This window comes from Labrus bergylta, chromosome 3 (assembly GCF_963930695.1).
Source record: "Labrus bergylta chromosome 3, fLabBer1.1, whole genome shotgun sequence".
Lineage (NCBI taxonomy): Eukaryota > Metazoa > Chordata > Actinopteri > Labriformes > Labridae > Labrus > Labrus bergylta.
The window spans coordinates 25,836,393-25,864,213 of record NC_089197.1 but is presented as its reverse complement, the minus strand read 5'-3'; the positions used below and the strand labels follow the sequence as shown (position 1 = coordinate 25,864,213).

The 27,821-nt window shown below is 39.9% G+C and overlaps 1 protein-coding gene across 2 annotated transcripts in view; it reads left to right on the top strand.

The window, feature by feature from the left end:
* Positions 1 to 27,821, top strand: part of LOC109991172 (protein unc-13 homolog C) — a 101,437-nt gene that overhangs the window by 56,091 nt on the left and 17,525 nt on the right. The window contains exons 17-26 of one of the 2 annotated variants that reach the window (XM_065953031.1): positions 955 to 1,088; positions 3,206 to 3,291; positions 16,227 to 16,353; positions 19,933 to 20,029; positions 20,421 to 20,564; positions 20,774 to 20,851; positions 22,762 to 22,839; positions 23,590 to 23,616; positions 27,023 to 27,111; positions 27,461 to 27,598. In XM_065953031.1, coding sequence (XP_065809103.1) covers positions 955 to 1,088; positions 3,206 to 3,291; positions 16,227 to 16,353; positions 19,933 to 20,029; positions 20,421 to 20,564; positions 20,774 to 20,851; positions 22,762 to 22,839; positions 23,590 to 23,616; positions 27,023 to 27,111; positions 27,461 to 27,598 — 998 coding nt within the window. The remainder of the gene's footprint in view (positions 1 to 954; positions 1,089 to 3,205; positions 3,292 to 16,226; positions 16,354 to 19,932; positions 20,030 to 20,420; positions 20,565 to 20,773; positions 20,852 to 22,761; positions 22,840 to 23,589; positions 23,617 to 27,022; positions 27,112 to 27,460; positions 27,599 to 27,821) is intronic. The other variant, XM_065953032.1, reaches the window with a different exon arrangement.

Below are 27,821 nucleotides of genomic sequence, written 5' to 3'. Positions count from 1 at the left end.
TTTGTGCATGTATGCATGTGCTATCCTGGGACTGTTAGCCAGCATAGTTACATCTTGCAGATTTACATGATTGACCCAAGTGCTCATAATAATGAATTTGACCTTCTTTTTTCTTTAATGTATAAACGTATATATCATACTGGTGTGCAATATGATCTGTCAGTATGGCTCGTCTTCCACTGACTTAGCTCTGCTTTTTTTTAGGTGAGTTTTCTGAGGAATCTGTTCATGGCAATGTGAAAGACTGTGGCACTTACTTGGTGACTGAAAATCATTGTGGTTACACTCAGTGCGGGGTCAAGAGATGGTAGACTCACTTAGTGATTTAAGAATCAACATCTTTCACCCCAGGGACAATAACAGAGATTTTTTGCACACACAAAAGTCTCAAACTTGGATCTACATAGCCACACTAAATCCATGAGATCATGCTTTTAACCTTTGAAGATTTAAACCTGAAGATTTCAGTTCTGGGTGGTTTGCTGACGTAACATGAAGAATCACCAAGGCTGAAGGAAAGGTTAAGTTTGCTTTAGCAACGTAATTGCAACACAGCAAACACTGCTGCTTGCAGCAATTAAATAAAATGACAGACATAAATGCTACATTATATACATGCGTCTTTTGTTTCCTCTAAGCTCTCGTGCTTGTAAAGATAATTTGAGTTCCATATGGAAATTGTGGACTCAGCTTCATATTATGAGTCATAAATTCTACAATCTGCATAAATATGAACAAATGATTATATTGCTGAAAAAGCTTACCATATTTATTTCATAAAAGAATCTCAAGGATATTAGCTTCTCAATTTGAACAATAATTTAAAAAATATTTGTTTGTGGTATTATTTTGCTCTTGCCAATTTCCCAAATTAAAATTGTATTTTCATCATGATGAAGGCATCAACAATGATCTTCTTACTCTCACATCTTTCTTTTTTTTTCTTCACTGCAGAGTCGAAAGCTGGACATTTCACGGGAAGAGCAGGGTCCGTCGATAAAGAACCTGGACTTCTGGCCAAAACTCATCACTCTCATGGTGTCAGTAATCGATGAGGACCGGACTGCTTACACCCCAGTCATTAACCAGTATGTACTTTATTTGTGTACTTTGTTTATCAAACGTTACGCGAGCTATGCGAGGCAGTCTGATCCATTACATGTTCATAGTGGACCTCATTTGATGCTCTGCCAGCTTCTGCAATGAGCAGCCAGATAACCTGTATGTGTCTTTGAATGCAGTCATGATATTTGCATGTTACTCCATTTTATCGCAGCTCTGTTCATTTCATTATTAAAGTATAGACAACCACGCTAAAACACACTTACAGTAGCATGCTGGGAGGCTGAGTTTCCCGTGATGCTTCTGAGCTTTATACTTTATACTGTATTGTTATTTTTTTATGAAACCACTCGTGACCACAGATGACTTAGATTTTGTTGGCTTGCTGATAATGAATTGGTTATGGTCTTCAACAAGGCCAATGCTGATGAATAATTGACTTACTCTTTGATATTTATATCACTTTGACTGTATTATGTATTAAGGGTCAGTACAGATGGAACACGTTCATAATCAGATGAGGGTGATTTAAAAATGAATTTACGAATATAAGAATATAATGCACGCCCAACAGCTCAATGTATTCACTGAATGTGACATCATATATATATATACGCAGTGCTGCGCAAGAAAGCTTGGAGGCAGCCAGAGAAGGCAACAGAAAAAAATGCTTTGTTTTTATGGTGAGCCGTAGTGTGGATGGATAATAGAGGAAGGCAGTGTTGCTGAATTATGTAACAGATGAGATTTTTGTTTGTTGAAAAAATAAATATGATGAGAGCTGGTTATGGTGATGGTGTTCAGAGAGGTTTCAAGACGTTTGCATTTGCCTCCCTTTCAATGGTTGGGTTAATAGAATAGAACAAATTACACCACCTGAAGAAAATGGAGCGGAGCTTGCCTTAGAAGAAATCAAATGAAGCATATTTTCCTCTTGTCCCGCTCATATAGGTCTCCTCACACTCTTGCCTCCCCCTTTTGTTTTCTCCATCTTCTGGCTGATTTACGATGCTTATTAACACTTTGTTTATGCCCTGAGCTTTCTCTCCTACACTATCTAATGATAGATCTGCAATATTCATGCCCATTTCCTCCACATTCCCCCGGTCAACTTTCACAGTGATAGCAACCCTGATGCTTTTTCCCGGTAAACTCAGGTGTTGACTTGTTGCCTTTGAATAAAAGAAGCTGCTGCTAGGAGGAGACACAAATGGTGGTCTGTTGTTTTGTGCTGAGAATATTTACATGGGAATCTAGCCTAAAAATGTTTGAGCCAATAGAATGATCTTCAGAATGTATTTTATGATTGGAAATATAAAATTGGATGAGGCAGTTGTTTTTTAAAGTGTAAAGGATAAGAGGCTTTAGGGATTATTTCCAGAAATACTCATCGTGTGGATTTTTAAACCACCGAACATCATTTATTTTCAGAACATAGAAGTATATTTCAAAGCATCTAAAGGCATACAGCCGCTGCAGATGTTACATTCATTACTGAAATGAAGAGTTTTCATTGTCTGCATTGCCTGTAGTCCATGATGTGGGTGAACGATGACCCTGAAGAATAATCAAGGTTAGAGAAGATTCTGAGTGTGATTTAGATAAAAGAGGAGCAATGGTGTCTGGGAATTTATGTTGTTTTTGTAAGCTGCCAGTGGGAGCACAAGCCAAAAAGTAAAACATTTTGAGATAAATTGACCTTTCACAGGCCAGGGCCCCATCATCTCTACATTTCCTCCAATCACCGTCTGAAAATACGGAAAATTAAACCATTGACATCTCACATTCTAGCTCTGACTGGAAATCTATAAGTATTCAAAATGGCAGATGACTTGCCAAATAGGGTGCCACCCCCACCGCCGCCTCTTTCACTGTCTTTTTCTTTGCTACATTATTTCATCCTTTCCTCCATTTCTTTTTCTCATCTTTAAGCCTCATGCATGTATCTCCTCTCTGCCCCAAATCAGCCAGGTTTGGCACTGACGAGGGATTATTAGATTATGAAATCCACCAACCATGTCTTCTTGCACATCTGTTAAGTCGTTTGTTAGAGACTCAGGCTGGGCCAAGCCATCAGGCCACCCAGTCAAGCGTGTCGTTCAACGGAAATGAGTCTGATTTGAATCCCTTTCAATTCCACCAGGTTTCCACAGGAACTGAATGCGGGCCAGATCAGTGCCGAGATCACGTGGAACCTTTTTGCCCTGGATATGAAGTATGCAATGGAAGGTCAGTAACAACACTTATAAGACAATTATCTCTTGCATGAGGGTGTGTGTGTGTGTATGTGTGCATGTGTGTGTGTGTGAGGGTGTGAATGAGAGCTGAAGGTAAATACTTAAAAGTGAGTAGTAACCACATGAGCAACTCTGTGGTAGCTATTTCCTAATGAGCAGTTATGGCTGACATGTTTCTCTCTGCTTCTTGTGCAACTATCCATGCGTAACTGTATTTTACCACGGCGTATGTGAGTGATGTTTATTGGCTGGTGTCACAGTGTTTGTTATCGACTGTGTCTGCCTTTGGTCAGCTCTACTGCCTATCTGGATTACACCCCCCTGTTTACACTCTATTGATCATTGTAGAGAAACTGGAACCCCTTTTAATCGAGATAAACAATTGATCAATGGCTATCAAAAAAAGCAGGAGCTCAGGTTAGCGAGCTATCTATAAGAAGAATGGAAGTACAATTTAACCCTTAAACGTTGCATTCATCAAACCACAAGTTAAGTGCTTTTAGATATAGTATTCAAGAATTTCTATCAATAAAACAATTTTTTAGGTATTCTTGTTTTGGCAGGATAAACACAGTCAGTGCCAGGTATAAGTGCATTAGTTTCAATATGAAAGGAGAGATTTAGAAGTCTCAACCTGGCACCAACCAATATAATCAATCTTTTTCTTCCATTATCACTAATTACCCAAAAGCGTAAATCTGTCAATCCTTAGCAGCCTGGCTGTGCAACATTTAGACAGAAAATATACTTAAAAATGTAATTTAGTTTACTTGCCATTCTAAGTAGTTAATATATATATATGCAGTACCTCCAATAGTGACAATGCAACTTAGTCTCATTCAAAAGACTGAAGAGACACACAGTTATCAAGCAATGCATGTTAGATGTGCATCGTTTAAATGTGGGTTTTGACTTCAATCCCCACCCCCTCTATATCCATCTCACGTCCCAAAAGGCAGAAAACGCCTCCTGGATGTTATTGAACTGGCTGTTTTTTAGGTTGGAGGCTTCAGGATCAAATCCCCAAGATAGCAGGATGTACAGTGGGAGGGCGGAATGCTGAAGGGAGTTAATAGGAGGGAGATTGTGAATGAATGTTAAAATGGCTTTGTGCATGTGCGCGTGCGTGTATGTGTGTGTGTTGCAGGAGCAGGACAGCACCTGAGTAATGACTTTTCTGGAGGTTTGCTCAGCCAAACTTTGACACAACAGTGTCTCTTGAAAGCAATTTTTAAACGTATAACACAGAAATCCTCCAATGTTAGTGTGAGCACACAATAAGACCATAGCTCACAAATTATTATGCTTTTTCCTCATAACATGTCGAATATTCCCTTGGGGGAAAAATGCTTGTTACATTATATTTAGTTGTATTTGGGGTGTAAAGATTGTCAGTTCTGACATCATACTGGAGAGCAGAAAAGCTGTATTGCACCAAAAACTTCTTCAGCAGTTGTTAGGTGCTCTTCTCTGCTTTGGCCTTACTTAAACATTCAGGTTAATGGAACAGTATTTTTCATTCAAGTTGAACCTGTAAACCTCACTGTTGAACTACACATGCCAGAGGGCATGGTATTTTTTTCCCCTTAGATGATGATAGAAGGGGTGTAGTGGGAGAAATGGGAGAAGCTGAAATGTGACTGAGGGGAAAAAAACAAAAAACAAGGCACAGAAGCACAAAAAGGGCTTGTTGGTGATTTATCCTCATCTACGCAACACACGCCCGCTGCTCTCGCCGTGCTTAGCCACCTTGAGTTGCTATGGTAACCAGGTGCCAAGTGAAGACACTGCTGGCCTATTATGCACAGACCTGGAAGTATAAAAAGAAATATTTTTTTACATGTGATGACGTTTTCAGTGTGATGTTGTACTTTGAATCAGGAGGGTGTATATGCATATGAATGTGACCATCCATCAGATTTTAATGAGACGTGTAGACTAAAAGGTGTTTGTGCAGAGATGGATGTGTTTTTCTGTGGAGAGGTAATGAGAAGCCATAAAGCAGCAAAAAGATGTCTAACACATGTAAACTGAGAGCAGCAGTAAATCACTCATTTTTCACGGTTGCATGTGTCATGTTTTGATGTTTTATCATTTAGTAAAATGATGTGTGATACCCAGGTGTTGTATTGAAAACAAAAGAAGGCAGCAGTTAAAGCTTTCAGCCTCCTCTATCTTTCAGTAGCTGAACTTTTCAGACTTCCATCCCCTTCTTTCATAAACAGGATGTTGTTACTTATTACATCTCTTTTCTTTGCCCTACAGAGTAAATGCCTTTAATGATTCTTCTTCCATCGTTTCATCATCATGCAATGCATTACTCTATGTCTCTGTTTTTACTGGAAGAGTAGTGGCCTCTTTACTGCATGTCTCTTCTTGTAACATGAAAATCCAACCGACTGACACACTCTTAATTAAGAGCAGAGGATTGGGGTAAAACAGCAATCTGGTTCAAGAAATTAGAGAGTTCCAAAGTGCTCTGATAATGATGAGAATAAAGGGAATCCCAAGAAATAAAGTGTCTTGCATCTACGAGCGATTTAGTGAATTGAAAAAAGGCCAGAGCCGACATATTCACAGAAAATTGAGCCTTTGACATACGTAAGTCGATTGGGCATTATCTCTCCAAAAAATATTGAGGGGACTTTTGTTTTTACTGTGGCACATGCTGGGGACAGTAAATATTTTGTTATGAGCAATATAAAATGTAACAGTTCATTGTTTTGTCAACACAAATCTAAAAAATGTAATTTAAAAAAGCTGAAGTGAAATATGAATAATTTGTTTAGATAATCAAAGATGCTGTAAGAGGATGCTTTTTTTTATAAGTTTGAGGAGCAAAGAATGAAAACTACTCGATCAAACATTTATTCTGTCAGGTTTGAAACAACTGCCCGGTATTACTCTGTCATAACCTGATCTCTAGTAGAAAAGTATTTTGTTTAACATCACAGTGTCATGATAACTTTTAAGATCATTTGCCTCTTCGCTGTTTTAAAAGGTGATATACACTCTATCAGAAAAAGATAGAGATGGAGTGTATGTGTGGCTCTCTTTGGGGATGTGCACATATCTGAGTCAGGGCAGCTGGTCATGTGACCACCTAGGGTGTTACTGACTGCTGTCACAGCAGGTTTTGGTGGTGTGTGTGTTTGTGTTTGTGTGTGTTTGTGTGTGTTTGTGTGTGTTGTGTGTGTGTGTGTGTGTGTGTGTGTGTGTGTGTGTGTGTGTGTGTGTGTGTGCGCAAGTGTGCGTCTGATTTGCCTTAGGATGTCCGTGTTACAAAAGGAGACGAGAATCATGGATGGACTCAGTCACATATACCCTCTTTCTTGCTCCTTGAGCTTGGACCCCCCCCCCCCACACACACACACACACACACACACACACACACACACCCTGCCTGTGCCTCTTCTTGTCAGTACATCACTGCATGCCCACAGCGACACGTGCCAGGAGGACATGACTGTCATGTTCCTCAAAGGAGCACTTTGTATGAATTATTGCTCATTTCCTGTTGGTCCTACTGGCTGCTGGAGCTCTATGTTGGGTCTGTTAGTCAGAGGAAGGAGAGATGGACAGCTCATAAACACAAACCATCCTGGTGCAGACATGAACATAGTAAACCACATAATGTGTTTTACTTTATAGATTGTTAAAGCACATAAACAGCAGATGGGGCAAGCTGTAACTTCTAAAGTGAAGCCCACATTATTGGATCGGTCCTGGAGTGTTTAATGTTGCAGAATGTGCTGACCATGATGTATTTATTCATATTTTTTACTTGAGAATCACAGTACTGACATTATTTACCCACATACATTAAGTATCGGGCTTGTAGCTAAATGACCTGCTTAAAACTTTAGCCTGCTTATGTTATTATACTGTGTGTCAATGTAGCATGCGAAGAAACATTACAAGGGAATCAGTAACAAATTGAGCCTCACCAACTTTGACTTTGTTTAATGCTACTCTGTATGGCAACAGTCCCTCTGCTCAATGAGTGAAAGTCACTGAATTCTTTGGCAAGATTAAATTACATCCACAGACTGAGTAATATGTGCATTGTAGGCCAGCTTTGCCTAAATTGCTTTTACTTGAATGCTTCTTTGATGAGAAAGTAGATTACTTTTTGGCGAGATCTGTGCAAATAATCATGGATGCATTTGTGTCTGTGTTAGAGCTCATAGAGAATCAAATGTGTGGCCATAGAACATGATTTTTTTTTATATGTAATGGAAGAGCCGTTAAACCACAGGGAATGGAATTACTTTCATTATGGCTCACTGTTCAAAGGTCAGGCGGAAAAACATTCAGCACACCTGTACAATAGCATCTTAAAACTGTAAGATAAATACCACTTTAAGGACTGTTCTATATTTCCCTGGTGTAACATAACCTGTCTTGTCTGACTACTGTCCAACACAACCAGGGCCTGTGTTTGTGCATGTGTGTTATAATTGTGTGTTTTAAGATGACCTGCAGAAAAGCTGCAGAAAAATACACAAATGGGTTCCTCATTTGTATGCAGGCTCAAACTTTGCGTGTTTGTGCGTGTGTGTGCGTGTGTGTGTACATTCCTTCCATTATGCATGAGTTACTCGTTATTTTTATCAATGAAAGTCAATACTGAGGTGGTAGGAGAAGGTAAACTGAGCCAGTCCGTTCTGCTGTTTTTCTAATTCAGACAAATGGAAGTAACTCAGAGTGACCTGACCTGTTTACATAAGAACACTTATAGAACTGCCAAGGCGGCTGACAGAGACTGAAGGAGGCGGGCCAGAGTGTCCTCTTTTGTCAGTCTGTGTTTCTCTGTTTGTGCAGCCATGTGTGCCTGCTCACAAGCATGCACATTTGTGCAAGTTGTGCACATTAGTGAGAAAGAATGAATGAGAATAATAGAGCAATCTTTAGGTATGTGTCTGTGTGCGCACATGTGCATGTGCAATACTTAATGAAGTCTTGGATGCATCCTCTGCTTTTCTGCTCGGAGGCCTTTGGTGCCACTGCTGGTGCAGAAATGGATGCTGCTAATTTTAGCATCTCTGTGTGAATCTCTGAATGTGTGGAGGGAGAGAGAAAGAGATTTAAAGAAAGGGGTAGGAGGGAAGGAAATACAGAAAGGATAAAATAAGAAATGAAGAAGAGGAGGAGGATGAATGATGTGAGAGAGTGTAGGAATGTTGCTGTTATTACTGATATAGCTGTCTCATTCAAATTATTACTATATCCAAATTCATGACATTTGTCATTCGTACTCTCAGGTAGAATAAAGCTTCTTCACCCTCCATCATGAGAGAAAGAGAGCTGTCTCATCCAAAACCAAATTATTCCATAATTTGTGAAAACCTGCGAGAAAAAAAGATGGCTGCCATTGATATGGGAAGTTCTAAATATGCCAATTTGTTGCTGTGAAACAAACTTAACCAATATTCCTGTGATGTACAGATGGTTAATGTTGGCAACTAAATCATACCATGCCAGTACTCTAAGTATTATTTAGGAAGAAGAAACCACCGGATTGGATATTGGTGCAGGCGTCCTGGTTTTAAAGCCTACACCTACAGTATGTCTCGCACCAGTGCAGTGATGAGTTGTAGCGTCCCAAGGCGTTTTGGTCTGCATCCTTTAAAAACATTCGGTTCCACATGTATTCACATTTGTGATTTTTTTTTTGGTGATACCAAGAAAGAGATTCTTAATTCAGCGGTGAAAAAGTGCTACCTGTAGACTTCAGAAAATGGATTGTGATGAAATTCTACAGAGCATGTTGTGTATCAACTGTATGGCTGCTTAATGGTTGCAGGCCCTGGCGCATGTCATTAAAGACCCAATGCTCCAGCAGCCCATTAACTCATCTTCAGCCTGTTGGAACAGATTCAGTCCATAGAATATATTAATTGAATTGCAATTAATGTACCTCTTGGAGGAGAGTTTTGTAACTACAGAAAGAGATTGTTTATAGTGCTTGGGCATGGCCAAAGGTTTGGTGTTGTCCTGCAGTGTGATTTTAATACGTTAGACTGTTCTCAATCTGTTATTCTCGAATGCCTTTATTGCACTTTGGAGCACAGCTCTGCACAATCAATTCTCATTTCCAACAGCATATGGCTTTTTGCATTAATAGAGTTTATAAAGCATTGAGTGAGCCTTGCAGGTGGCGAATCTCTTTCATTATAAATGCTTATAAATGTTTTAATACATTCGCTCCTTCAAATGTAATTCATTTTGTCAGTACAGATATAAAAAGATCTGCTGGTGTAAGAGCTTTTTCTTTTGGATTTTTTTCAATTTGATGACTCTGTAAATTCTCCCCTTTGCAAACCTTAAAGGCTGGATATGAGATATTTTACACTTAAATGTGGCAGAAATCAAGTATATCCTCTGAAAATAACTCTGTGAGTTATGACTGTCTACAATGAGTGTGACACCCGAGTCCCACGGTCTGTGATGTTGTCCGAGCCGTATATGTACACCGTGTTTTCATGGACAAGACGGCCGGCTGGCTCATCCCCTTGCATATAAAAGTTGCTTAATTGAGGGACTAGAGAGAAGAAAAATAACATACTGTACTCACTGATAAATTGAATATCACATAAGCGTTTTTAGATCACGGTCATTTCATGTAAATTTACATGCAGTGTGAAGATACGAGCATAATAAAGATCGCTAGCATTAGCATGCTAACACAACAATGCAGCTTGAGTTGTTTTGGTTTCATGCTGGTGCTCAAAGGCGACATCCACTGGATCAAACAGTTGCATATTCTTCCTTTAAAATCCGTTCAAAGTTTAAATGTATTTTAATTAAGTTGAATAAAATAATTTTCATAATAACTGTAAAACAACCCAAATTATGAAAGGAAGCTGGCGTGCTCACTGTGTGTCAGGTAATGTTGAGTAATACAAGGTGCGCTGTAGTAGGGACAAGGGATAGAAGAAAAAAAACAACAGTAGACCAGCTTACCTCCGTTTGGTATTGGAGTGGTCTCTGAAGCGGTTACAGGCACACTTGTGTGGGAGAGGTTATATGTAAACACCATCTGAAAAAAACCATTACACTGCAATGGTTATTCACAGTACTGGAACAGGGTGGACTCTTGCATTTGTAAGTCTTACGTTTGGTTGTTTCTGGCTGCATTATATGTGACATCAACAGGAGTTAGTGTCTCTGTGGGCGCTGGTGTTAACATCAGAGCTATGTCAGTGGGCCTCTTTGATACAGCTTAGGAAGCCCTTTGACAGAACTGGGTCAGAAACCATGAAGGAATTATGTCACAGAGAGAACTACACTGGCCTTGGCTGCCATTCTGGACCTCCAGCCTTTTGTCTTGAGCAAATCTGTTAATCAAAATGCTGACCTTCCTATAGGAATTTTCACTGGGCGATAACTAGAGGATAAAAGAAAATTACTGTGGTGAATGCCTGCAGTTCATCATAATATCAACGGCTTTTAAATCAATGAGGCAGCGAGTGAATGAGTCTCCTGTGAATTTGTGGGTCCCTGTGGGCTGAGTCAGACGAGATGACATGCTCATCAGGGACTGTGAGCCTACTCCTCCCTCAGGACAGCACACACTGCTTATCACCAGTAGGGCACATAGGCACACACGTATACAACAGTGTATACATGCATTGATGTGCACACACAAGCATAATGTGTCGCACAGAGACATATGCGCACGCAGACACTGTCTCAACAGCCTGAGCGCAATGCTAGATCATGAATGTGAAGGTAATTAGATTGCATTCAAGCAAGCAAAATACTTTTGTTTATATATGAAGTGACTGTTGAATACAAATATGATGAGAGTTTTAGTCAGTCATTATCTGCTCAACCAGTCTAATGATCCGTTGAAACACTGGGGCAGTCACAATGGCTTCTAAAAAGAATATCTTTATAGTTGAAGCAGAAAGACCAGACTTACAGAAAGTCATCCCTTTAAACAGGCTCATGTCACTGTCAGTTATGTCATTATACATAAATGATAATATAGAATTACTAAAGGCTCAAAAAGAAAAACTCCAAAGGTGGAGCCTTGTTTTCTCAGTCATTTAATTGGGAGATTCCCTTAACCCCCATTTTTACTAAACAAAAAATAACATTACATTTAGAGCTGGTCTTTCGATGTAAACGCTGAAGGAATACTGTAGGCAAAGATCCAGTTTTCCCAGGGTCACACATTGTTTTTCTGTGCTACTTTATTTACATACCACCGCTGTGTTGTTGTGTTCCTCTTCAAAGCATAGTTCAAGGTCAGTAAAGCAACACATTGCAGCACTCTGACTCCAGTCCATGTGACACTTCAAGAGTAGCCCACCTTTACACTTGTCCACATGTACACAGTTTAGTTCATGCTTTTTATTTTGAATGTATCGTGTCATGCGACAAAACAAGGCAAGTCATGAGAGGCCACATTTGCATACACAGCGCCAATCATAAGTGAAAATGAATCGATCTTTCTTCCTTTTCTGCCATTCCTGCATCCCCTCCTGCTCCCTCTTTACCCCCTCTGCCTTATTTTGTGTACTCTTATTGTTTAAACAAACTAATGAACCATGTGTAGGAAGGTCTGTCATTCTCTAACACATTAGCCTTTGTTTTGTCGACACAGATGACCACTTAAAAATCTGACAAAATCATTCTTCTTTCTTCTTAAATTGAAAATCTTTAATGAATGATAAATGAATCATCTTCAGCAGAGGTTCAGCAGCCTTTAAATAAATGTTTGAGAAGGCCCAGACTAAATTTGGAAAACACTAAAAATGTCAGTTGCCTCCAACATTTTAAGCTTGAATTCTTAGATATAAAATATTTAAAGCATTCTCTAAAAAAGAACCTGATGACTCATTTCCAAGTCGGGCACCTTCTGTATGTTTTGTAGCAGTATCTTTTCTAACACTGCCCCCTACGGCCTTTTTCCCTTCAGATTCTCTTCCTCTGTTCAAACAATCACATTGGGCCCAGTGAATGGAAACTTACATCCTTTTTGCTTTCATTCAGAGTCTACAAGAAATGCATTTCGGCCATCAGTGCTTCCATTTTCCAGAGAGAGGATATGAGCTTTTTGCCTCCCAAATGGAAGAATTTTGAAAGAAAAATCATTTTCTAAGAACATGATGCTCCTTTAACTCCTAGAAAAAAGAATGTAATTCCTGTATATTTGGCTGGCACAATCATTTACGTCAGGAAGTGAATGCAGGTGGAACTGATATTGACTTGTGTGTTATAAAACATTTAACAAATGCATCAGTAGGCTGAGTTAAGATTGTACGAGTAATACGTTTTAATATTTAAGCTTCTAGTATCTTTGGGACCCTGAACTTTCTTCTTGTGTCTGTAAGGCAATGACTCCCACTTGTAAACAATATATATAAACATGTTCTAGGCCGATCTTTACTGAACTTACTTATCTGGCCGCATGTCACATTGCAATTTATATTTTTCGATAGAAAGTATGGGGTTTATGTCCTTGAAACCTTACACTGTATAGGTATTCTTAAGTGGATCTCATGAGCACACACACACACACACACACACACACACACACACACACACACACACACACACACACACACACACACACACACACACACACACACATACATCCTGCAAAACATTGCTAGCCAGCAGAACCTGGCTGGCAGCACCAAACGAAACACCTGCTGACCTGTTACTTTTCTGACCTCCATCTGCTTTCTTTAGGTGACTCTGAGTGTGTGACGGTGAGGATGTGTGTGTGTCTTTGCAGTCAGAGGGCTGAAAGGTTGACAAACTGTGATCGTGTGTGTGCAAGTGTGTGTCTGTCTATCCTGTGTGTAACAAGAGTGAGAGAGTCAGTTATTAAAGTGGCACTGCCACAACGGATTCCCTCTACTCAGCTACTACACAGCCACTACGACACAATGACTGCAGTGTAACAGCCTTAACTCAATATTATGTTTCAAGCACCTGCTCCTCCTGCGACTTAAACTGACCAGATGAATCCAGGTGAGAGTTTGAAACCCTTCAAAATTGTAGCCAACGCAACTACTTTGGCTGTGAAGGTGGGGTGTAGATGAAAGCACTGATCCCTACAATTTTCTGTGTTCTGCTTCAAAAGAAAATAACTGCAAGGTGATGGCATCAGTGTGCTGTTTTCATATCAGTTATCGGCAGGACATAGCAAATCTTAAAACGCTTCTATGGTTTGGCCCCCATGTACTTTGAACCAACTCCACCTCAAACATTTACTCTAGGAACATAGAAATGATTTAAGTAGATGGAACGCTGGGCAACATGAAATATACTTTTATTTTTGTATTATAGGAGAGTTAAAGCTCCTGTGAGAAACTTTCGATTTGTGACTATGTTGGTGCCCCCCTGTGGAAAAAGCAGTACAAATGATCTTTTTGCTGCTCTTATCTGTACATTTTTAATAGTTCTTTTCAGTGCGTTAATCACCTCATCTGACAAAAACCCCTGGCTGCAATTTAAATCATTAAAATTATAATATAGAAATCATGTATCTTCCCTCTGATGGTCTTGTTTAGACATTTTATAGATACATCAGTCTTAAAGTCCATCTGATTTACAATCAGCTAAAAACTCCTCTCAGGGACTTTCATGAGATTCTATCTGTGCAGTTTTTGCAAAACGTTTTCTACAGAAACTGTGACCACAGTTGCTTTCGTCAGTACTGTGATTTTCTGCTAATCAAGGTCCTATTTCTGTCACTCTGTACATACAGCATGTGTTTAACTATGGTGACCATGGCAACTATCCACTTGCTCCTATACGGTATTTATCTTCTCACCTACGTACTGTTACTGTTATACTGACATTTTCTCAGGAGATACAGTTTCAAATCTTTCCATGCAATGTGCTGAAGCACTGCTGTGTTTCATCTGGCTGTGCGGTCCCTTCAAAATAAAACACTTATCAAGCCTTTAGACATAAGATTTACATAATTGCAAATACATTTTTACCATGTTACATGAAATCACCCTAGTTCTACATGACCTCAGGGGTCAATTCACATTTATCTGAATAATAAGGTTGTGTTGTATATGACATTATTATTCAAATAGAGTTCTTAAGTGCACTGCTAGTCACTTTCAAAAGCAGGTTTAAAATGAGCAGCAGTGACTTCATAAGAGACTGACTTGACTTGAGTGCTCCGTATCTTCTCCATTCTGAGGGGTAAATATTGCATTGTGCATTTGAATTCATTATCCACAGGTAATTATGGTAATGACACATATGTAAATATTTTCCTCAAAGCTTGGAAAGGAGTGTAGGCTGGCAGGCGTTGCACTATTCATCACAGTAAGCACAAGCTTTCATCAGGATTAAGGCATGGCAGCCAGGATGCAATGTGTGGATTTAAAGAAGTCTTTGATGTGACGTGAATGTATGGATCTTTTCTCGACAAAATGTGTCTGTGCGAGAAAGTGTCCTTATTTCCTCTTCACAAAAATAAATCTAATGCAATCTTCCAGATGTCATTCTCCTGTGTATGACAAATTACATTTTTGTTTCCATCCAAGCTTTATTAATCCAGGAAAACCTCATTGATTTTTAAAATGTATTTTTAAGAGTGTCCAGGCCACGACAGGCAGCAGCACAGTTAGCAAAGTTTCTGACCAAGAATGAGCAGTCATACAGACAAAACAATACAATACAAGATATATAATAAAGATACATAAAAAAACACAAAATAACAAATTAAAACAGCAAATATTTGTCAAGATCGCCCACACTTGCCGGATGTGTTATTCAACATCCTCTAAAAAGCATTATTAAGTTTCAGGTTGTTTTGTTGTTTGTTCAAAGTAAAGGGAGCTGCAAACTTAAACACCATTTTCCTCAGTTCAGTTCTGACCTTTTTATAAGAGAGTAAGAAAAGCCATCAGCTATTTCCAGACTTCTCCTGACGGTTTTTAATTGCTCAACTGCTTATCAACAGACAAAGGCTGGTGTCATTGTTGAACATGCGGGCAGCATAGCTCGTGGGAAAGGATTGTTGGTCATTACTGATCAACATATCTCTAATACCTTTGTATAAATTACCTATGATGTAATGTACAGAGAAAAACACAGTGACATTGTCAGTGTGAACATCTTAAATTCCGTTTCATGTGTTGTAATCACAGTTTCCTGTATTGTACTGTCATTTTACAACAAATGATGCCATCCATGATACTCCATGCTGGCTTATTTCTTCTCTGTTTTTTTTTCTTGTCTTTGTTCTTTTGTCAGTTTTTTTATCCACAGCCATATAGCAGAGCAAATGTACTTTACCCAGCGCTGCAGTTGTAGAATAGTTGTACTTTTTGGTCTTTCTCCCTTGGTGTTTTGTCTTTTGTCTCAGTTCCTTCTCGCTGTTTCTACTTCAGTGGTCTCCTTTCTTTTCCCTGCTATCTCTTCTTTCTTCACTCCCCCTCTTGCTCCATCACCATCCATCAGGCCTCCAGGGGATCCTAAGGAAATATTTAATTGTTCTCAAATGTCTACTGTGAGCTGGACTAAATGACTCAGCAGCCATGTCATCTGACATGAAGGATTAATCCACTTTAGCTGTTTGTTTGCAGTCATTCAAGGGCTTTCTCTCTCTGTGAGAGAGCTAGGCTTTACAGGCTCACTTTTATTTTCCTTATTCTTTGATCGCCCAAGGCTGTACATAATGAAAGCTGATAAGATTTCCAATTAAAAACAACTATTGCTCTCGCAATCTTTCATATGCCTATTAAGAGACTTTTCTGTGTTCTCGGTTGTGTGCGTGTGTGTGTGTGTGTGTGTGTGTGTGTGTGTGTGTGTGTGTGTGTGTGAGTCCTATGAGTGAGACTCCAAAGTATAACAAGACAAGTTGTTTCTATTTAAGAGTTATCTTCTTTGTACATTCTGTATCTTCCATATATGCTTATCATGTTTTATTCTACATTACAGAGCATGACAAGCAACGCCTATGCAAGAGCACTGAATACATGAATCTTCACTTCAAAGTCAAATGGTTCCATAATGAATATGTCCGTGACCTGCCCGCCTTCAAGGGTGTTCCACCAGAGTATTCACTGTAAGTGTCCTCTCATTTTCAAGCACATGCATATGTAATATATAGCTCTGATTGTTTTATTGTTGAATTAACTGCATTGGAGCAAAGGTCAAATAAGTACAGGTGATTGGATTGATGTCAACCAAGTGTCAACGTTAAACATTTCATGTTAATTTCTGCAGCTCTTTATGGCTAATAATACCAGATACATAGTTGTATCTTTGGCAAAATTAAAAATTGAAACAAAAACTAACAAAAATTAGGGTTATTATCTTTTACATGTAAGATAAAACATAACCGAGCACAAAGATTGATCTCTGTGACATCCCAAAAGAAAGTGTCTGGTAACCTGTGAAATCATTTTTGATTACTGAAACAGTTTCTTTTATTATTCAGGAATTTTTAAAAGATTCTCCTGTTAGCAATTTCAATGCAGTATACATTTTACTGTTAATTATAATAACTCGGATTAATTTCTTTAAAAAAAGCTGTTTTGTTTACATGATCTGTGCCGACAGTATATCACAACAAGCTTTTTAACTAGCTGATCAACAGTTTAAGATCGTGGTACAAATTAACCTGAACGCATAAATAGGCGATCCAATGTGCATGAATGATCATGATCAGCAGAGCAGGGATAGCTGCAATATAAACATGTATAATGCAAGCAAGGAATGCAGTGCCCTCTTCTATGCCAGTCTATCAGTGTAATGACTCACCCTCCCCCTCTCAACACTGTCACTCAAACACCATCTCGAGCTGGATTGATTCCTCCAGAAGCAAACACATCATACAGACACACACACACACACACACACACACACACACACAGAGTCTCTGTCTGCCTCTCTTCTCTGTCGCCACGCCCACCTCATCTAGCGGCTCTCCCTCTTGTAGTAGATGCCTTTAGCAAGAAAACAAAGCCATTTTATTGGGACAACCATCGCTCTAAGGACAAGCTCAGGCACTTTATTAAATCAGGACATGTCAAAGCGAAGCAGGCAGAATAACATTATTATTTCAAAAACCAATGTACTTCCTTACTCCACTCACTTGCCCAAGCCTGTCTCTGTCTTACCCTCTACTCATAGTCCAATCTGTTCACACACTGAAATTTAAAGACCATGGATCAGCCTTGGTTTCAGCCTTGGCTAAAATCACACTGTAATCAGCAAGGTTTTATATCTGTAAGCACAACATTATCAGTGTTCATTAATATTCCTCAAAAAGTGGTTTTCATAAAAGTAGGTAAAAAGCATTAAATTCTTAATGTTTACATATTTATTAAACCCTGACTCAGGTGTTGAACTAAATGGTACAAAAGCCTCACAGCTATAATTTGACCGTTTCATAACCACAGTCAAAGTCAGTGTGTGATATTGTTCCATCATTTTAAATGTTGTAAACCCATCATAGTTTTAATAATGTCATAATGATTATTCTGGTCTAATGACTTGTCTTAATACAGTGCATTCTAATCTAAATGCACATAAAAATGGAGTACCTGGACCAGATGGGCAGACTGGGACCACAAAAGAGAAGACAACTTGTTGCAGAAAGTTGAAGTACCTCAGGTCAATGGAACTGGTTTCAAGTCATTTGACAAGTAGCAAACTACGAATTTATAAAGGGTTTGCTACTGTGACAGCATTTAAAAACAAGAAGACCCTAGAAGGCAAAGGATCAAAATAAGATGAAGTGGGACCTACAGCACCAGCAGAGCAAATCCCAATACACAACTGTGGGCCTGATTTACTAAGATCCCAATTAAAGAGTACTAAATTGCGTGTTCGTTTCAACAAATTGCACGTTTGGTTGGTGGGCGTTTTGCGGGTGGTCTACTACGAAAATTTGCGTGAATGACACCAGGTGCAAACCTTGTGGAGGCGGTACTATTTAAGTTAGGCTTTTGCGTGTTCTACTGGTTTAAGTCATGGAGAGTTTGGACGGAAAACAGGATGACAGCAAGTGCAAATAGGTATTAGTGGAAGAGGCAAATAAACATATAATATGTTCGAGTTATAGCAGATAAAACTGAATATTACATATTTTTACCTCCACCTTTTGAAGATGAATTGTCATACTTTGCGCAGGAGGTATGAGCTGTGTCCTCTGTGGCATGGGCGCTCAGGAGCGACACTCGGCACATTGTTGCGCACAAGACAGGTGGCCAGTGCTGTGTCTGATCGGACATAAATGCTCTGGCAAGAGGTATCGAAGACGGGGGTACAAGCAGTGGTGAGGTCCCCCCATCCAAGAGTAGCAGCAGCAGGCTGTAGAGGGAGGAGACGTGCACACTATGGAGAGGAGCGCACCAGAGGGCATGAGCTGGAGGAGAGACGGGGAGAGATTTTTGCGAAATCAGGGAAATAGGAAGAAATAAATGTCAATGTTCAAATTCTATAGAATGCAGAGGCTGTGAATGTGCTAAAAATAGGCAACAATAGCCTGTAGTTTAATCATGGTGCTTCCTGTTGTCATTCCAAACATATTAACATACTTGGGGAATAACGCGATCTGTATGCCTTCTTTGATTGTGCTTATACCTCCTAACTTCAATAACAGCAGTCTGTTGTGCGTAACACTGGTATCCTGGGTGAGCATGTACTTTTCAAAGGTGTTAAATTCAGACACCGTCACAATCACCGCAATTTTTGCCAGGCTTGGTAAATTGCAATGCGTGTACTAACTTAAGTTGTTTGCATTTTCTTCTCCCCAGTATATTGCACGCTAGGGCAGAAACGCCCCATATTGCATATTCATAAAGGCAAACTTACTAAATGGACAATGCGTGTTGTTTTGCTCATATGAAAGACGCAATCCTCACTGCGCTAGTAGATCAGATAGCACTTTTTTTTGCTGGTGGTATCAAGTTTGCAGTGCACACGTTTTAAGACACACAAACCTTTAGTAAGTCAGGCCCTGTATTCCTTAAAGGCAGGGTTGGTAGTTTTTCGAAAACTAGCATGATTTTGAAAGTAGCATTCCCTCAGTGCTCTGTCTGCACCCACCCCCTCCCCTCTGTGCTCATTAAAAAGTCACGCACCCCACTTACATGCACAAGCGCCATTGGTCCAGAAGCGGAGCTCAGCTCATGCTTTGAGTGTGGGCTTGTGCGTGCATGAGGTAGAGAGCGAGCAGGGAGACAGGGAGGCTTGATTGGTTCATCAGATTGATACCTCGTGGCAGACATTGGTCGAAGTTTTTACACACTTACAACGGCTAAAGATGACAGATTTTCTTTGTTCTTTTTTCAGAGAGTTATTCATTTCTGTCAGGACCTAAAGAACATTTCAACCAAAATCTTAAAAAGTGTATCTGGAGAAAATTACCAATCCTGCCTTTAAGGCCTTGTTTACTGCTCCTATATTCTCTGACATGACAGAAAGAGATGAGAGATATTACAATGACAATCACGCTTATTATATTATTATATAATCAAAACATATACCGTATTTCTGTACATAAAGTGACAGGACAGACTACTCCTTATAATACTCCACTAAAAAAAGGCAATAGCACAGCTTTAAATGTTTGACTTTAATTCTGGATCAAAACTACAACTCCTACTCTTCAATAATCTAAGTCTTTGTTTTTTAGGTGGTTCGAGCCCTTTGTCATTCAGTGGCTTGATGAGAACGAGGACGTTGCAATGGATTTCCTCAATGGAGCACTGGAAAGGGATAAAAAGGACGGAGTGAGTATAGGATAGTTTATTCATAATAACCACTCACTTGGACTGACAAAAAACATCTTCAATGCATCTATTCAGGAATTAATTTTAGTCCACATTAAAGTGCCGTGCTATTAGTGCACAACTGTCGCTATACTGAGCATTTATGCATAAATGATTTAGTATTTCCTTGCTAATGTTGTTTGGCAGTAAAGTCTGGATTCCTGCTTTGAGTGATGTGGTTGGACAGTAACTGGTTCATTAGTTCGGTCTTCTCTGTCATTAATGATATTATACTACTATGAGGTGTTCAAAGGTCTTAGGACCTGAGATTCTACATGTGTCTCCTTTTCTCTTTTCCTTCCTCACCTCTCAACACTCATGTTCCTCTCTTCCCCTCTCTGTCCTGCAACAGTTCCAGCAAACCTCAGAGCACGCTCTGTTTTCCTGTTCAGTGGTGGATGTCTTCACTCAACTAAACCAGAGTTTTGAGATAATCAAGAAGCTGGAGTGTCCCAACCCACAGGCTCTGGCTCACTTCATGTGCCGCTTTGCGAAGGTCAGGCTCTTTAGAAAGCCCACCCGTTGAACCCTGAATACCCCTGTGGGGACATATAAGTCACAGTTAAAGAGTTTACCATTGATCTAAAGAGAGAATGATATAGTTATTCTGTTTGATATTATCTCAGGAGGCTGTTTTGAGTCAGTGAGACCCATTTAATAATAAAACAGCAAACAATAATCAAAAAAACGTCTCTCTCTCCACAGACTATCAACAAAGTTCTTCTGCAGTATGCTGCAATCATATCGAAGGACTTCCCTTTGCATCTGAGTAAGGAGAATGTGGTAAGTGTCGACTTAAAGTCTGTCACTGTAAAAGTTACTGTAGGTCAAAATACAAATATGGTACGTCAGGCGATAGTGTTTCCATGATGTTAATAACAGCAGTTTTCATGGAGACCAGGAGGAAAATGTTACACACTTCAGCCCAATCACTTCTATTCTTAGCCTTGCCCTGTCTTCTATAATGCTCTCAACAAATTGTCTCTATTAACTGAAATGCAATTATGCGTCTCACAGCCTATAGCTGATAGTGAGAAGTCAGTGGTATTTTCTGCTCTCTCTGTCCATTGTTAAATGTGACGGATTACTAAATGCAGAGCCTTCCGAGTGGCCTAATTAGCCACACTGGTCTTTGAAGTTGAAGTGAGAGATAACACGGAGGGAACTCCTGGAGGAGGCAGATGTTTCTTTACAGAGTTGACAGCCTCATTACAATAAACTCAGAAAAAAAGCATGTGAAACGTCCCTCTTCCAGACAGGACTGACAGACAGATTATGAAAATAATGATTTAAGAGGCAGATGGAGTTTTACAGACAGAGGAGCACATCAGTTTGACCTAATATCTATTTTGTAAGACTGTCACATACACTATATGACCTACTTCATAGAAATCTTTAACCAAGAACATACTCTCTATATTTAAGGCCAATGTTGAAGATGAGGACCTTTAATTGGTTTACAGCCTTTGGGGCATCTGAGCCTTTAAAGGGGACATATTATGAAAAATCCTCTTTTACCATGTATTTGAACATATATTTGGGTAACCTGAGAGTCTACCGACCCACAAAATGTGAAATAAACCCATCCTGTCCTTTCTTTGTGGTCTGCATAAGTCTTACAACTCAGAGAAAAGTACTCTGTTTCCAATTTGCTCAACTTGTGATGTCACAGTGGGATTCTGGTAAATAAAAATCCCCTACCCTCCCCTGATATCTCCACCCACAGACTCCACCCCCAGCCTAGAACAAAGCTTTTGCGCTGGTCCACCATTTTTATTATCGCAACAGAGGAGTGACGTCTACTGGGAAAACTCAGGGGGGTCTCATTGCATTTAAAGAGACACACACACCAAAACGGAGCGTTCTGAAAGAGCTGGTTTAAACAGGGTCACAAACCTCCTCTGGTGCTTGATTTATGTTGTATTTTGACCAAAGCACAGCACAGTTGTTTCATTTAGAAAATTTGAAAAGGTAGAAAGGGTATAACATGTCCTCTCTGAGGCTACGATAATGTAGCTGTTTTTATTCTGATTTAGAAAATCTAATCACTCCCGTACAAATATACTCATAAATCTAGTGGAGAGTGAGCCATTATGTGCTGCCGCAGAGACTCTATTGGCCCGCTCCGTGATCTGAAAGCAACCAATCATCCGTCTCCTGTGGGGTGTGGAATTATCATTCTAGTAACATCCATCACCAGCATCATATTTTTTTGTGTTGTATGTTTGTCAGAGGTTTTTTTTGGGGCAGATCATGTTCATGATATGTGACTGAATGAAAACTCTGAAGCATTACTCAGTGTCCATGAAACGCTGTGTGATTAATGTTTGTCATCTGTTAAACGTGTTGTAGAGCTTGAGAATCGATAACGCCTGACATATTCAGTGCAGACATTTCTCTCCCTGTTGGATTATGTATTGTGGTTCCCTGCTGTCAGAAACCTTGCATCTCTGTATAAATGGTGTGTCATGATATCAAAACTGATGGATCTGACTCCTTTTTACTTGTTTGATGTTTTGCAGTGGGTTTTCTATTATGTGGGTTTATTCTCAAGCTAAACAACTGTAATAACACAGTCTCAATAACCGTAAACGATGTAAGATGTCAAATATCTGTTGTCCCGATGACAACCACAATCATACCCTGTACTTATCAAAACAATCAAGGTTTAAACATTGCTGTGCTTTTTGCAGCCATGCATCATCCTAAACAACATCCAGCAGCTCCGAGTCCAACTGGAGAAGATGTTCGAGTCCATGGGCGGCAAACAGGTCTGTGCCTACCTCAGTGTTTCTGTCTGCTATGTCTGTTTGAAGAGTTGGGGCAATTCATTTTCCACTCAACTAAGAATATGTCGTTTTAGAATTTAAAATCAGGATTTCTGCAATGCAATACTACATTGCTCTGCAGTCTACAGCGGAAACATTAATTCACAAAGCTAGCCTTGATGACTTCAGGGTCTTGCCAAAGGACACCTCAGCAGGGTTGACACTAGTTAGTAAGGAGGCTTAACCTCCCTCATCAGACCAGCCCTCTGCTGTGAGATAAATGCTGTGTCATGATCCGGTGATGACATGTGTATGAAGTGAAAGTGAAATGACCCCGACACTGAAGTGTTGTAATGTTTCCTTCAGTCCTGTTTTTAAGCATCTAATAGACTAATCTGACACGTAGGTCAGTTTTCTAATACCATCTTTTCTACTACAGTTCCTCAATAACTTCTTCCTTCACCATCACTATTTCCCCACCAATAACCCCCCCTGTGTGTTGCCCCTTTTTGTAGATATTGAGTTGAAACCCTTTAGATTTGTGTGTTTGGTTTAAAACATAGTTAAATATTTTTCTCTCTACCTTTGAGTCTGTCAGTCTAACCTGAGAAGCAGCCACAACTGCTTCTCGTGACTTACTTGCATGTTTCTCTCCAGTATCTAACACCTGTCTTGCCTTGCATTTTGTCTCCTGTCGTCGTGTCTTCTGTTTCCCCCCCGTTTCCTTTCTGTGCTCTCTCTCTCTGTCTCCAGGAGGAGGGGGTTGTGTCCTTCTGTAAGGTCTGTGCAATAGGACTCGTCAACACCCCTTCCCACCATTTACCCAATAGTACAAAAAAAGCACGCCCCTCCCCCCTGTGGCTCCCCTCCACCCCTCACGCTCCTACGCTTCTCACCCCTACGCCAAACCCCTCCAGCAGCATGTGCCACAGAGCATACGGAATCTGAATTACCCATCACGCCTCTGGACAGGCTGCTCAAGCTCACCATCCCTGGTGCTCTGGGGATAGTGGCTCAACCCACCCGATCTCATCTTTATTTTTAGCTTGCTATTTTTCTGTCTGCCATGTCTCTTTTCATGGCTAAATTAGAAATTGTATTTTTATTTTGGTTTGTTGTCCCCGCTCTTTTCCCCGACGCAAAGCGTGGATTCAAAGTCTCAAAGTTGGGGTGTGGGCTGTGGTTTTGATCATTTCTATCTTTTCCCCAGGCTGCAGCCACAAAAAGCTTTAGACAGGATTTCCCGCTTTGTTTAATGAGCTTCTCAAAAACTTACAAATCTCTCCAGCTGTGCCATCAGACAAGGTTCTGCAACGATTTCATCGTTAGTAGCTCTAGACCTATTGCACTCCCAGACCGGCCTCCTCCAGGAGTCCCCTGAAGACTAATGAAACCAGAAGTCTTTATTTCTTTCACAAAGTAAATTCATGTAAACTCATGTTAAATTGGCAGTTTAGTTGATCTTTAAGGACTTCATGTAATTTCTCCTGAACACTTTTCATATAGCCAATGTGTAGCTCTGGTGAAAGTTTTCCATTGTTTGCCTCAGTGACATATTCATTACAGAATAGCTCCCTATCACGAATTAACTCCCGGAGAGCCAATTACCAAGAACTGTTATCATAGAAATACCAATATCAGAGATTAGCAATAATCTCTTACAGTAGCCACATTTATGGACTCATCATGTCCTGATCTCCCCAGATTGTTATCAGGCTTTGTTTTGAGTGGCACACTATTTGCTTATTTGGTTTTCTCCCTTTGGAGATGGTGGTTTGTTAAACCTTTATTTACTTGGCACCATTTAGGACAAACTATGATTTGGAAAAACAACCTGCTAGTGAACAGATATTGTTTGTTGAAACAGGGAGACAGAGCTGGGCTGCTGTTGATAGGCTGTCAGCCAGGGGAGAGTTTGTATACTCTAGAGGAGTCCTGATGTCTGTCAGTGTCAAGTTAAACAACCACCACAGAGGAGTCAGATGCTCCATAGATTCCAAAATGAATATTTCCTTTTGGTATTAAATTAATCCCATGGTAAAAACATTTCCAATAACTTGGTGAAATATTGACATTAGAATACGTTTATAAAAGTGTAACTGAAGAACAAAAGATGGCAGATCTATTCATAGTACCTTAAAAATCTATCAACATAAATTACTCTTGTTTTAATTGATAGTATGATAGTCTTCTTATTATTGATAGTATATCCTGTTCCCTACTTATCCAAGATCTCATCCTTAATCTGTCATTTCATAAGACAAATCTCTGATCTTTTCAGACTATAGGACTGCTTCACTTAGCAATTCAAATACCTTTGGCACCCTTTATATTTTCAAAGAGAAGCGTATGATCAAGATTGACTCTATATGGAATTGTCATAGGGTAACTTGTGATTTGACACTATTGGAAATAATTGACTTGTCTTGACTTGAACAGAGGCCTTTCTGACAGAATTGCGGTTCTTTAGGTTGACATTTGACTAGAGCACCAGAAACCACACAGAGTAAGAAAGGAAATTTCTCCCCTCAGGAGGTGACAGGTGTCTTGGTTTATCTAACAGCTGGGGGATTTCTCCTCCTGTATTTTCATCAATTTGGTGTTCTTGGAAAAAAAAAGAAAACAAAAGAATATCTCAATTCCAGTGACTACAAGGCTGCAGATAAAAGGGCCAGTCTGAGACTTTCCTCAGGCCAATAGCTGATTATTTACTATGGCCTACAGTTTTTATCTGCTATCACTTAAAAACACTTTTTTATGTTCCTTAAATAGTAAATATACACTTCCAACGTCTTGGTAATTTTCTCTGTGACAGAAATACATTTTATGATATGACAACGGTATGACCATGTGTGCATGGGAACATATATGCACATAAATATAAATATTTTCCGTCCGTGCTTCAGATAGAGGCATGTGGTGAAATAAAAATGTCTATAAAAGGTTTGGTTTACACATCCGCTTCCCAGCTGAGCCATCCACCATTAGAATGTGTGAGATGAGCTGCTCCATGGCTAAGCTTATCAGGCCTAATGTGACGATCTGTTCTGCATGTGATGCGGTGCCTGGCCTCACACATTCATCTCAGGCACTGAGCCTCAGAGACTTGCGTTCTCCACTCCATCCTTTACATCAATATTACACATTTATACAACACAGGCTAACAGATATACTGATACATGCAGTGACTTTCACACAAACAGACTAAAATGTGCAGTACTGCACAGTTACATGATATCTACTCATGCATTTTATTGAGGCTCTGCCAAAAACCACAGACACACACAAACATTTGCGCAACCATCACATGCACATGCATTTAAGAAGAAGCTGCAGCTACCCAACACATGCCATGCATGGGCTCATACATACTGTGAATCGATTCTGAAGAATTTTTTTTCGTATGGTTAGTTTTAAAATTGTTTAAAAAAAGAGGGTCAGGTCTAGTTGGTTAATATATAATTCTGTAAATACTGTAATGTTACACAATTCTCCCTTTAATCAGTAATGCACTATTTTATTCTGTGATATTAAGGCACCTTAACTCTTAATTTATGAGTCTTTTAGCAGAGTATGGACACTGATATTACTCTACAGTGGCTAACCAGCATTCCCTGAAATGTAAACTATTTTGAAAAAGTTGCAAAATCGAGTGAATTTTGCAGTTAAACAAAGAAAACGGAACTATTCCACTGCATCAATAACTTCCTCCCTGAACATAAAAGTCACTCAGAAGATTGCAGTCCTTGAGTCAGAACAGCTGTAGAAACTTGGTTTTATGTATAAATGACGGTAAGCGTTATTCCCCTGAGATGTTACAGTGTCACAGCTGCCTGACAGCATACCCTGTCTTCTGTAACTTGTGAAGTGCTGCACAGAAATGTTCTCTTTTGAGAGACCCCCCCCCTAGCTGGCTGCTCCTTTGCTGACATCATGTCTCATGACTCGGCAAGCAGTCATCATTACAGCGCTCGAAGGTGAGCCGTCCATTTGTATTCAGAGTTTGGCTCGGCACAGATGGCAGGCAGAACGAGTGGGAGGCCACAAGCGAGGCAGGTTACCTCTCCTCTGGACCTGTCGTCTTCCCCCCCTTAACACACCCACCCCAGTTGAGGCAGAGAATGAGTCAATGTGGGCTTTTGTATGGAGTGTAATGATGTAGTAACTGTCTGTCTCCATCTGACAGCTGGATGCAGAGGCCAGTGAACTGCTAAAAGAGCTGCAGAATAAACTCAACACCGTGCTGGATGAACTCAGTGGAGTGTTTGGCTCCAGGTAAGCATGAATGTGACTGACCGTGTGTATATGTGCATGTGTTTGTATGAGATCATTTTCATTAAGGTAAACTTCTCTACTCGTTCTGTTAGGGAGCTTGAATCACAAGACTTCTGAATTATTGACAGACATGTATTTTGCTCAGATTATAATTGACTCAAGCCTGGGCTGTGCTCTATGCTCAGTGACTGCAGTAAGTTGTTAAACATTTCAGCGTCTTGCTCTGAACAACTTTTCAATAATCTAACAGGAGAAGCATGAGTGAGCTTGCACCGCCTTAAACTTGCCTTTTTGCCTCAAAAATGCAACCAGGAACAAAGCATTTAAAGGACTTTATGTCATTCAACAGTTTCAAACCTGTGATCGAGGACTGTGTGAAGCAGATGAACCAGGAGCTGGTTCAGATGAAAGGCCCGGCCAAAGGAAGCAACGCTGCCATGGACGCTGAGTCCGTCCTCCGGCCTCTTATGGACCTTCTGGATAAAAAGTGGGTATAAACTGAACGCAAGGTCAGAATTAAACATTCTTTTTTTTTGGACAGTGGTTGACCTTTCTATAATAATGGCCATCCCATTGAAATTCATACCATTTTAAGAGTCAATAGGCTTAGCTGGTCCATTACCATCAAGGTGAGAGGTTTGGTCTTAAGGTCAAAACTTCTTCTAATGTCTGAAGTGGATTTCACCTGCAAGGGTTTATTTTAACAAAAG